The 13,844-nt window shown below is 24.0% G+C and overlaps 1 protein-coding gene across 5 annotated transcripts in view; it reads right to left on the minus strand.

Annotated features, from left to right (window-relative positions):
• Positions 1–2,451: 2,451 nt before the first annotated feature.
• LOC119673879 (protein NDRG3-like) overlaps positions 2,452–13,844 on the minus strand; it is a 41,738-nt gene continuing 30,345 nt past the window's right edge. For 2 of the 5 annotated variants that reach the window (XM_038084978.1, XM_038084977.1), the window contains 6 exons: positions 13,501–13,584; positions 12,017–12,210; positions 11,834–11,954; positions 9,526–10,090; positions 9,374–9,458; positions 2,452–3,018 (listed from right to left, as the gene is read on the minus strand). In XM_038084978.1, the coding sequence (XP_037940906.1) occupies positions 2,615–3,018; positions 9,374–9,458; positions 9,526–10,090; positions 11,834–11,954; positions 12,017–12,210; positions 13,501–13,547 (1,416 nt within the window). In that variant the 5' untranslated portion in view covers positions 13,548–13,584 and the 3' untranslated portion in view covers positions 2,452–2,614. Of the gene's footprint in view, positions 3,019–5,075; positions 5,839–6,873; positions 7,085–9,373; positions 9,459–9,525; positions 10,091–11,833; positions 11,955–12,016; positions 12,211–13,500; positions 13,585–13,844 lie in introns of those variants that run through there. The other 3 variants (XR_005252195.1, XM_038084980.1, XM_038084979.1) reach the window with 3 other exon arrangements.

A 13,844-nucleotide genomic window follows, 5' to 3' on the forward strand; every position in this document is an offset into this window, starting at 1 on the left:
TGCTATATGTTGTGTTATAACAGAAATCAACAAGCTTTTGATAACTATATTGTCTCTAGAATTGAAGCTATGTCATGACTCATAGATTTTATGATTACCGTCCAGTATTTGATCCATTAGATTTCATGATTACCAAACAGCATTTGAATTAATATAAAATTTTTATAGTATTATAATTTTAATTATATGCTATTATTTGCTACTTTTTTCAACTGGAAAGAAGCCCATAATAAAACATTAGCTTTTTTGCATGCGTTTATACTATGCAAATGATGATGACACTTGGTAATTGTAATAATCCCGGCAGCGCATATATCGTTCTTTTAAACTGTAAAGTCCGGATACAGCAAAGAAAGTATTACCTTAATGATTCGAATAGTAAATTTTTTACACTTTAATTAAATATTTCTTTTTATTTTATTAATTTTTTTTTTATTTTCAACTCTAATAAAAAGTTTGCTAAAATGTTAAATAGATACAATATTATTATTATATCATTCGATGTTAATTAGTAAACACATAAAAACATGGTATTTATATTATTGCTTAAAACAAAAACCTATCAGTCATTCTAACATTTCGGTAATTCAGACAATCTTTAGAACTTTATTATCACAATTGTCGAGAAATTGAATACTGCATATATCCTTTATTTATTTGTTTTTTGCTATGTAAAATTATTTCCAGTCACCAAACATCACCGGGCAAGTGTTAAAAGCGATGTACTGAGGGCATGGGTTTATAGCCATTAAGATGCATATATGTAGATCCATGAGGGTAGAGGCACTCCAATTGGAGGTCTGGACGCCAACACAAATGAAAAAATTTATTGAAATATACATATTTTTTTTAGATAGAATCCATAGCGTTAAAATCAAAACCTACTAATAGTAACCACCAACTTTAAAAACTTTTACTCAAATATACAAAATAATTAGATACAAATTAGGTTTCAAAAATTTATTTTATTTATTGTAATGTCATTTATATATTATTGTTTGCGAACAAATATAGTTTATTTTTATTTTAAAAAGCAAAATTCATATAATTTTTACTACATTTTTTCTGTAGCGATGTAATTTTTTACTACAGTTGTTTAAAAATAATTATTATTTTTATATATAATAAAATGTCATATTATTTTTGTTCTTCAATCTGTTACTAGAGTCTGAAACGAATTTCATTTTATTTATTACAATATCTATAAGTATTATTTATAAAGTACTTTTTCGAAATCATAAAATTTGTTTTATTTCCTTGAGAACAAGCGTTTTATGCCAATTTCAAAATTATTTCTAAATAAATATAAGAAAAATAGATTTCCGATGAAACGTAAATTGAAATTTTGCAAACATTTATATTTTTTTATTTTATTTTTTTTTTACAACACTTAGAGGAATTTTGATATGCTACACAATGGTTTTACCCATTTCAATTTTTTTATTTTGATTTTTAATGCAATGATTCGTATTTTTTTCACTTAAATCAATAATTATTTTTAATTAATTCATTTAAACATTAAGCAAATTTGTTTACAACAAGAAAGCTCGCTTTTAATTTTTTATTTTCTTTTTTTTTGTTTTTGAAAATTTAATATTTATTTGTTATTAATCAAATATATTAAATAAATTGTGTATCAGGCACAAAGTGAAATTATTTGATTTATTTTTTATATATATGTATAAATGACTGCAATATTAAAATTCAAACAAATCAAACAAAAAAATAATATCAAAATATTGCAACTGTTATAAAGTGTTATAAACGCGTTTTCTTATGGCTAATAACTTGTCTAAATAACAAAGACCGTATTGAGTATGTGCTCTATATATTGTATATGCGCGGTCGCTGTTATACATCATTTTACTCGTAAGTTATGTTAACTGAATTAATTTTTATTTGATTTTGTTTATATTTTCGTAAATTAAATATATATTACTATTATTATTATTATTATTATTATTATTATTTTGCAGTAGGCAATGGCAGGTGTACAATATTTTATTTCGTAATTATATGTTTACAAATAAATTAGACGACCAAATTAGGTCATTGGTTGTTAAACCTATTTGAAAACAGTTATATATTATTTATATATATGTTACTTAAGTCTGCTCTTCTGAAACGATTAATGTACTATACTAGAACATATATACTCCATATATAATAACAAGGTTACATTGAGAGATATACAGTAACTAATAAGCCAATAATATTATATATAAAGTCGAACTCTCATTGCAACACTTATATTTTATTGATTTTGTTTTTTTTTTTTTGTTATTAATTCAGTTTAGTAATTTGAGCTTGAATATAGAGAATAAAACTAATCTATTCGGATTTTGAACGTTTCTACAATTATATAAACTTTAAAAACAAAAACAAATTTAAATTAATTTTAAAAACTATACAATAACATCGATAACGATAACGATAACGATAACATTTCAGCATGAAAATTTCATTTGAAGTTTAGTGAAATATCAATTAGCATTGCAGATTTAGTTTTACACTACGAGTAATAATAATTAACAGCGGCAAGTTTTAGTTGTTTATTTCGTTTGTTTATTGTTTTTCGATATATTTATGATGCTGTCGATATATATTTGTGCGTTTAGCAACTAACTGTCTCCGGTATAGGGTTTTCGGTGATACGTATTTTATTTGCATTTGTTCCGCTGTACAGCACAGGTTCACCTGCATTGGCAGTGGTTTTCAATTCCAAATAATTCATTGTATTATTATCTTCATCATTTTCATTTGAATCATCGATATCGATAACATTATTGCCATTATTGTCGTTATCAGTTGCTTCAATTGAATTGGCATTGTTGCTGCTATTGTTATTACTATTGGATTTAATTGTAGTCTCTTCATGTTGTGAATTTTGTTGAGATTTCTGTTGATTTTCCTTTAGCATTTTCTCCTGTTGCTCCTTAAAATTTGCAAAAAATATTGAAGAATAAGTTTGATACTTGTTGCCACATGGAGATGTTGCAGGTGTTGATAATGGAGTAGCTGTTTGTTGTACGGCGATGGCGATACCCAGATGTATTAGAAGCGGCACAGGTCACAAGGGGGAAGCAGTTTCTTTTGTTATTACTAATTTTGATCTTCGTGAAAGTTGGGATTTGGAAAAAGAGTTTATGTGTTTTTGTGTATATGATTTTTACAAGTATTTATGTAAGCTTATTAGAGCAGTTTCCAATTTAAAATGTATACGAAATAGCAATTTTATGAGAATAAATTAAGAAAAAAATTCATATTTAATAAAGAAAAATTTAATGGTATTGTTTTGACTGTTTCTGCATTAAAAAAGATTAGTTAAGTTGCCTTATGTTGCTATCCGTTTACGAGAAAGTAGATGGAGATGACCTAATGACAATGATGATGTACAATTGATAAAACAGTCACATATTGCTAAAGCACTTAATAAAATATACAAAATAAATAAATAATATTTTCAAAATAAATGGAACACAATAAAGTATACATAAATCGGTGCCATAATACATTTATAATTTAAAATACAATGCATCAAATATACAAACTTTTATTTGTACAACAATAAACATTTAAGGAAATAAGTAAATTTTAAAACACTTAAATTTTAAATATATTTCAAAAAATGATTTCTTATAAGAACTAAAAACCCTTCCACTTCCAATAAATGCAGCCCTAAACAGTGTCAAAAACAACAAACTGAGTTGCATTATAGTGAAAATATACATTTAAAAATAAATTTTAGCTGAATTAAAAAGTTTCGTCATAAACTACTACCGTATAATAATATATACTTATAATTATACTATGCGACGCTAATTTTCCTTTTTTGATTTTTCAATAGTGTACGGTAAGTTTGGAGCTACTGCGCTCAAATCTATAACTTATTTTTTTCCTAGATACGTAAGTACCCAGCAATAACGGCTTAAAGCAATAACGGGCTTAATTAAAAGTTTTTCTTAAAAGAAATGAATTTTGTTTCTTGAGAAATACTAAATAAATATTTTTGCCTTCGAAATCCTTTACAAAAATTCCTTTCTTTCCTCTCAATAAATAAAGAAATTCAAATATTTCGTAAAACTGTGTTTTTCTACAAGTTGATTTTGGGAAAAATATTATATTTATATAATACATATTTAATAAATTTATAAATTTAAAAAAAAGAACAAATTTATCAATTAACACTCTATATTTAACCCATTATTCCATTATTGTCAGACACGTAGATGTCTGGGAGAAAAACGAATTACTAATTTAAATTTACCAGAACCAAATCTTAAAAGAGGATTTATACTAAATGTCTATATGTCTGGGAAAAAACGGGTTACAAATTTAAATTAAGTAGACACAAACTAAACGAAATCCATCGAAAAAGATTTTTCAAGTCTTCAATTTTTATCGCACATCGGTACTATGTATATAGAGATCGATACCATTAACACTTATTGAGATAAAATCACTTAAAAAACACAAAATACATATATTAACGCATACAAAAGTTATGTCCCAGAATTAAATATTGTAGTACAATAGAGAATATCAATTTAACTAATATATGTATAAATACATCAATTTCAAGTAACTATAGAAAATTGTAACTGAATTGGTTAAATGAAGTATTGTATTGTTTTATTTTATTATTAAAATCGTTTATACAATTTAAATGTATAACAAAACTATGATTGTTTTGGAAAGTTAATATTAATCTATACTGTCTCAATACTGGCAATTTATCATTTTATTTCCAATGGATCAGAATCCAGTACAAATATATCTATTCCTCTATTCTTTAAGTTGGTTTATTGTTTGATCTTAAAGAGTATTTTAAAAAAGTTTAAGACACACTTCCTTCCTATCAATATTATATTAAAAAAATCAATATCTACATTTAAATAAAGTTTATTTTGGGTAATTATAAGTGATTTAATTGGACAGCTTACAAACAAAATTCATATAAATCTGTAATTATACTGATACTTCATATAAGCGTAATATACTTTGGTACTGTATTTATAATTTATATCAAACAATATTTATTGATTATATATAAAAAACCAAAAAAAAATTTGCAATTCATTTTTTGTAAATTTATGATTGTTTTTATTAATTATATAATTTCATTATAACTCAATTCTTAGTATGTGTTAAAGAACAGCTTAAAATGCATAACTCTGTGAAATAACTTACATACAAACAATATCTCCTCAATATTTATTTGATCGATTTTATATAAAATTTGTAAGATATTTTGTATACAAATAACAATTAATAATAATACCTAAAATTAAATATTTCAAATTGTAGAAAGTCTAACATATATTTCTTTTTTTAATTTTAATAAAGCCAAAATCTCAATATTTAAAATTAATTTTTTTTGTTTTTTTTTCAATAAAGCCATTCATACTCCATACAAGAACGTAAAATAGTTTAATGAATGAACTGAGTGCGATGCAAATTGTTGCAATTTTTATGCACAATTTTTAATTTTAATAAATGTACGTATGAAAACTGTGTATATATGTATAAAATATATGCAATTATTTTTTACAGTCAATGTAAAAATACAATAATAATGCTTAAATAATTTAATACATATAAATTACAACAACATTATGATTATGTTTTGGTAAAACAAAAAAATAATAATAATAAAAAAGAATATATCATATAATAAATCAATTATTGCAAAAATGCGTTTAAAGCTAAGCGATTTATAATTTAAGGTGGAGCTGCAGCCCATTTAAATGATTCATTGTACTCTCAACTCAATGTGATTGGAGCTGCTCTGGCTTGCTGTTGAAAATTTGCGTCCCAACTTTTGTAGTGAACCAACAGCTAAATAAAAAAAATACAAAATAAACAAAATAAATGAATAAACTTTTAAATAAAAAATAAAAATTAAACAAATATTTTTAAATTAAAAAAGGGAACGTCAATATGTGAAGCTTAAAAAATAGAAAAGTGCAACACTAATAATTTTAATGTATATATAAATATATTAAACTATAATATTATTAAACTATGTTATTATTTTGAATTCATAAAAAAATACTACATAATAAATTTATGTATTTAATTAAAACATTAAATTTTGATATATCCAATTTGACAAATTGAGCTAATTAAATGTTTTTGATGTATTAATCAATCTTAAAATAGATTATTATTAGTATCTCTATACTTAATTTCATTTTATATATATATATTTTATATATATATATTTATATATATATACATATATTCATATATATATTATATTTATTATATATTTTAATTTTTTGAAAATAAAGCAAAATATTGCGTCATTATTAATTTACAAGTTTATACATAAATAGTTTTTTTAATTTACAATATTATAAGTGATTGTTTTAATTTTAATTTCGCTTTTTATTATTAAATTTATATTGTATTTATTATTGTAATTTATTATAAGTTATTTTAGTATTTTTATCGTTGCAATTTATATATTTAGTGAATTCGTTATTTATATATATATATTAAAGATAATATAGAATTTATTGAAGAAAAATATATCTTCAATGTGTTTTTTGAATTTATTATGGGGTTTAAAAATGTTAAAATGTTAATTAAAATGTTTACCGTTAATATATTTGTTTTTTAAGGAATTTTTTTTTTAATTTAACCATATTTTACATTTATAGTCATTTTCTTTATAAGTATCTCCGATAATCTTTGTGGATTATTTTAAGAATCATAAAAAATTTTAAAACGAATTTATAGATTTATATATTTTTAAACTACTAAATAATTTTATGAATTCAAAATAATAAACTATAATAGTAAATAGCAAAAAATAAGTTTTTTGTTATAAAAAAGCAGTTGGAAAGTGCTGACTAAATTAATTTTTACCTGCATTTAAAGTATTGTAAAATTGTATTCATATTATATTTATTAAAGATAAAAACTATATTCACACAAGTTTATTAGTCCTTGAACACACTAGCTGCGCTAAAGAATTCACATAGTAAAATAAATGTGCCACTACACGATAAAAAACTTTATTAGTATATAAATATATTTTCAAAATTAAATCCCTCATATTTTTTGATTCATGATTTTTCTAAAAGCATAAATATTTATATTTATATTATAAACAATAAATAATTGTGCCAACAAAATTATTCAGGACACAAAATTTAAATATACATACCACCGTAGCAAGTTTTAGTTTATTTTTAAGAATATTGTTGTATTAAATTGGTTTGGTTTGGTTTGGTTTGGTTTTTTAAGTTCCAATATATCCAATATATCAGTACAATTTAGAGAAAATTTACATATAGATTTTTTTTTTAAATTTTGTTATCGTAAGCAAAATAAAAGAAAAGAAAATTTATTTTTTTAAAATAAATTAATAATCATAATAAATAAATTTAAAATATTATATATAAGTATAAATTATACAAACAACGATTTGAATATGTAGATTATGAGCACATTAATGGATAAGTGGCACAGTAGTAAAGAGGTTACGTGGAGTTTAAAAGAAAATTGTTTTATTTTTTTATTTTTCAATATTTTATATATATTTTATTTGTGATGGTGTCATCAAAATGTGTAGAGTGGGGGAATCAAGAGAAAAAGAAAAGAAAATATTTTTTAGGTCCAATTTAATTTTATTATCTTTTATTTAAAATAAAATGAATTGTTTATGATCTGTTATTTGAATATAGCGCATTTATGTGGAGGACTATGCAGTTAACTAGGGCTAACAACTAGAGAATGTCATATTTTCATTGAATTAAAAAAATTTTAAAATGTCTATAGGTGAAATATAAAATAAAAAATTTTCAAATTATATTTTGAGCTAATACTCTACTAAACTTTAGAAATGCAAATTTTTTGAAATTATTTTAAACAACTTTATTGAAACGAATTTCATGTTAATATATGTATATAAATTTTGTACAAATCTGAGTTATAAGTATAAATACAATATAGTTTCTTATATTAATCAATATAACCTTTTTATGATTAGTTCGTTTTTACCTTCTCTATACAAGCAGTTGTATTTATTTATATATATATTATCAAATTTGTTTTGTTTTACAACTACTTGTATGTAATGTTAAAAAATTTTGCAATAAGCCGATTTCAAGTTTAAATCTTTTAGAAAATTTGCAAAAGCCAAAGCTTGTAAGTTTTGCTTATATGCTATATTGCTTAATTGCTTGAATTTTTAATGAGAATATAGAAAATAAATTTAATTCGAAATTATATCTCTATGACTGCATCCGATAAGTTAACTAAGAGGAGGCATTTTTTTAATATTTTCTGTCAAAACTTTTTATACATAAACAATAATAATTAATTTATTGGTATGTTTTAAAAAATTAATAAAAATATTTATATAAATATTTATATTCTCGTTATTAAACAAAAAAGAAAACAATTTACAAAATTTACTTATTAATTATAAAATAACTTTATATACAAATTTAAAGTGAATACAAATAAAACTTTATTGCCAATTTTTCTCAATTCCAATAAAATGATATTATTAAAAATATAATTAAAAATATTATTTAACATTATTTTAGTTATATGTTTGTTACTATATAGTTTTAAAAAAAATTATTGTTCCTTATTTTTTTTAATCAAATCTAATTATCAGTCAAAAAAAATTAATAAAACATATATTTTCAACATATAACTAATTTTGCTGAAGTTATAGTTGTTGAAAATACGTTTTAGAAAACTTTATTTAAAATTAAAAAATCCAATTAGTTTATATCTATAAAACTTTCTTAAAACAGTTTTTAGAGACCATCAAAAAATGTTTATATTTTTTATAGTATTTCCATTTAAAAAAATCCCCCTCTTTTTATAAAACTAAAACAATTTAAATTATTTGTATTTCAAAATTTAAAAATAATAGATAATATAAAACTATTATATACTTTGTATATATCTGTAATGTACTCGCCAAAAAAATGTATATCAATACTACATTGTATGCATATAGGAATATGAGTAAAGAAGGTGCAAAAAGAAAGTATTACACTAATTTGTTTAAATTATGTGCACAATTATGATGCATTAGTACTGGCAGCAGGTACAATAATGAATGCGATACTGGCTATGAATGTTCGTATAATATTTATATGCATATATATTTACATATATATTTATATAAATAAATAATTTTGTTTCTTGTTATGTATTTATAAATTTTTAAATTGAAATCGCTTTGTGTTTTTATGTAAAAATGAAATGTTTTCTACAACTATTTCGATTATATACGAGTATATATTTTTAAAATAATTTTGAGAACAATGCAATATTATCGAATCGCTTAAGTAAGTGTATATGTTTAGTATCTGCAGTTAGTTATGTTGTTTCTAACACTTACCGTAGCCTTCACCCTGCAGGAAAAGACGGAAGGCCTCGGCTAATTTATCTGGTTGTTCCTCTAAAACCATTGCACAATCAGATATCTACATAAAAATAACATAAGATATTTCAATATAATATACTATATGTTATACTCGTGTATGAAAATACCTTCATCCAGGAAGAGTTTGTAGGATCAAGTCGTCCATTTAGAGTAACCGTATCATCAACATGTGGCGATAAAGCACCTGTTATATTAATAACTGGCATTTTAAGTGTTGCTGTTGATGGTTGTGTTCCTGGAGTACCAGGTGGTGTACGTGCAATATTTAAATCATTTCGATGTATATAAGAATTAATAAACATGGCTAAATTGGTTGGATTCACACCACGTTCAAAATGTTGTTTATACATTTGTACCAAATCATGATTACGTTCTTCGGGATTACGACCAAAATGGTGCCACATTAAATAGTCTATAACTCCTTGTGTCATGCCTTTGGTACGCAAGAAACGCGCATTAAAACTTTGGTAACCCCACTCTATCCAGCCAGACTGTGTTGATACACAATTAATAAGGCATAGTGCCCCAATTTTATCTGGATGAGCCAATGCAAAGCGAGCCAATATATTAGCACCAGCACCAACACCAAGTCCAATAACAGACTTCAGTCCAAAGTGTGACAACACAAATAGTAGCTGTGATGCCAATTCATCCATTGTAGGGTAAACATAACTAGTAAAGAAAGAACAAAATACATTAATATATTATATTTTAACAAAAAAATTAAAATACAAATCTAAAATCTAGAATTGAATACCCTACGAATTACGACTTTCTTAAACGTTGGTGAATAACAAAAACTTTAAAATACAAATGTAAAACCTCCATTACCATACGAATTCTACCATACGAATGCCTCAAACATTGGATAGATTAAGTGAAAAAAACGGTACATGCTATTTGCAACAAGACGGCACTCTCTATGTTCTAGAGTCACTGCTAATATACTACACAGCTTTATGATAGCCTGGAAGCCTATAACTGTATTATTTACCTATATCTGTTAAATTAAAGCCGGTTTCATAAGTAATAAATATTAATTTTATAGTCAACTTTAATAAAATAAAAATTATTATTTGATAGCAGATAGTAGACTTGACATTCTTACAAAATTTTAAAAATCTGTTTTTATATATTACTAACTAGAGTATTTTTATTATAGTAGCAATATTTCACTTATTAGAAGCAAGAAAGTTGCCACAATATGTGCATTTTATATATAAATACAGAAACTAAATAAATAAAAATAGAAATAAAATAATACTATATGAAGCTTTTAAATGATTCATAAGAAAACCTATGACAGGCAGGTGTATTTAAGATTGCTGAACTAATCCGATTGTAACGGGTAGCAAAATTAGTTAACACATTAACACCCATTTACCAGATCTCTCAACTAAAATACAGCAATCTTACATTTACAAGTAAATTACAATTAATTAAGCTAGTAAACATTGTAAACGAATCAAGTTTTTAAAAAATGTAACAGTCATATATGTATAACATTATCAGTGCTAGGCAAAACCTAGCAGAGTAAAACCTTCGGAGACTTGTGAAGAGCCTTTAAAAACTAATGCCCAGTGAATTAAACCCATAAGCTGTAGTAAATACATTAATCATAATGTGTCGTTGTCTATTATGAAAATGAATAATATAATGTCTAATGCTACAAATTATAATATAGAAGATTACTAAATGTACTAAAGTTTTGCAATTATTACTGTACAATTGTGAAAATAATTTTCCGGCATGACTGAACATTTTTGTTTTTGAAATCCATTTATTTTATTACAATCTGTCAGGTATAAAAGACAATAAGTAATATATATAAATATAAATCGTAATAATAGTTATTACGATCTAAAGAAAGGCGCGTATGGACTATGCCCAGTGACATATCCATATATATTTAAAATAGAAGTGTGTGACCTATATATACATATCTAAAATGTCTCTCGATGTTTGCCTTCTCAGCCTTGTAAAAGTGTTGAAAGGGGACATCAGGTATGTAACCAGCGGGTTTGGGTGCATATATATGCGATGAGCGTAATTCTTTAAAATACTAGCTATTATTTCCTTGATTGTCCGAACATTTAATTGTTTATGCAGCTATAACTGAACATGCTTGCCTTAATTGGAATAAAATCGAATATTGCAGTTGATTCAAAAAAACTATTGATCTTTAAATCGAATTTTGTTCGGTTTTTAACCTGTAACTCCCTATCAAAGTGAATTTCTAGCTACGAGACTGTGAATAGCATTTAATTACAATAGTGATAGTGAGTAAACATCGTTTGAAACTTTTTCATTGTGATATCAAATTAACACTTATAAAACAAGTGGAAGAGATTCAAAGATTTCACATTATATATCATAAATATTTCAGATAGAGATTTACATATCTTAAATACTTACTCTTCGGGTAAAGTTGGTGCACCTTCTTCTTGTCCAGGAGCGGTAACATGATAAACGCAAAAGTTCTCTAACAAACCACGCATAACTGGATAATTAAAGAAACCCGCAAAACTAGTGGCATCTAAAATATTATGATTAAATGTTATTAAAAAATTTGCTGTTCAATTTTTTTTAAATATTTACAATTTAAGCCTAAATCATGATAAGTTACTATAGCTGGTTTCGATGTATCGCCTTGTATAGCAACAAGTATATCCCCTTTATCTGATGGTATACGTCGCTGATCACAAGCGTCAATAATTGAACCACGTGCATTTGGGAATTGCAACTGAACTGAACGCAATTCTATATCATCCATTGGATCAACTGGCATGGTGCTGCGAAAACGATTAACAAACATTTTACAATATTCTATAAAATATCTCATTTTGAAAAATATATGTTATTCTCTTTTATTTGTTTATATTTTTAAGGACTTTTTTGTTTATTTATATAAAGTTATATATCTGTTGTATATATAATTTTTTTTCGTTCTGAATTGAATAACTTTAAATTTTTACATTTTTGAATTTTTGAATTTTTAATTGACATTTTGATTGACAAAAGAAAAATTTTAAATCAAATATTTATAAATTTTAAATAGCTATCTTAAACCCCCCAGCCATTATAGAGTAAAAGTGCGTAATAGCACTAACTCAAGAAGAAGAAGAAGAAGAAGAAGAAATAGCTATCTTTATTGTTAAACAATTATTATTGTTTATTATTATTTATTAAACAAACACTATTGCTTAACTATTGAACAAAGTATAAAATTATCTATATATTTTTTTATAGACTAAATTAAATATATAATTTAAAATTTAATATAAAACAGTTAATATTTTTTAATGATTTGTTATTTTTTATCATATATAAATTTAAAATATTGTTTATTTATAGCATATTATTAATATTTTTTTTTTTTTTTTCTTCAGAACTTTAATAATTTCAACAATGTATCAAACGTAGGCCATCTTAGATACTTTTAACGCCTATTTTATTACGTATGTCTAATGAGTAATTATTATTTTTTATATTCTGTTTTGAGCTGACGCCGCATATGGGTAGCTATAATTATGGAGAATATTAGCTTTTTTTTGAAAAATAATACATATAAAAAATTAGAAATATTTTTACGTAAAATACTAAAATTTAAAACTTAAAAATTATTAAAATTATAAATAATTGTAATTGGAAGCTACTGCACTATGCAAAAGTTTAACTATGGTCTTAGATAATTACGATGGATTTAATTGTTTAATTTGTGTCAATATATGTAAATAATTACATATGCATAAATGCATTTAGTACGGATGTATGCAAAAGATCTATAGCTATGAGGTAGATGTGAAGGTGTTTCAATTTAAGTACTTTTAAATGTTCATACTAGTTTAGTAACTAAGCTAAAATTAATAATAATTGGTTAGAAGGATTGCTTATTACTAACAATATAAAATAAAAATATTTTAAAAAACTTAGTAAAATAAATCAAATTAAATCAAAATTCATTCAGAACAATTTAAAATAAATTAGTATTTAAAATATTTGTATGGTAACTGCTGGAGTGTTTGTACAAAAACTAAAATAGGATTTCGATTTATTGCGGTACACACTCTTTTATTTCTTACCCAAGTAGACGTGCCTCCTCGGCAGTGTGTGTTGGTGCTGATGGCATCTTCGTGTTCAGTGTCTTACCGATTTTGTCCCGGTCTCTGAAATAAATACTATAAACATGCAAGCAAAAACAAATCGATTTCGATTTTCCCCCATTAAAGATATCGTTAAGATACTGGCGAAAAATCGAATATTACATAAACTGAATAATCATAATATATATAAAATAAATTTAATAATCAAATATAATGCTTAATGCGTTTATTTGCTTAAATGTCTAAGAATTAAATTGGTTATGAGTATAAATTAAGCACAGAAAAATTAACGCAAAAATGACAAAAATAAATTTAATATATTA

Source organism: Teleopsis dalmanni, chromosome 2 (assembly GCF_002237135.1).
Source record: "Teleopsis dalmanni isolate 2A chromosome 2, ASM223713v2, whole genome shotgun sequence".
NCBI lineage: Eukaryota > Metazoa > Arthropoda > Insecta > Diptera > Diopsidae > Teleopsis > Teleopsis dalmanni.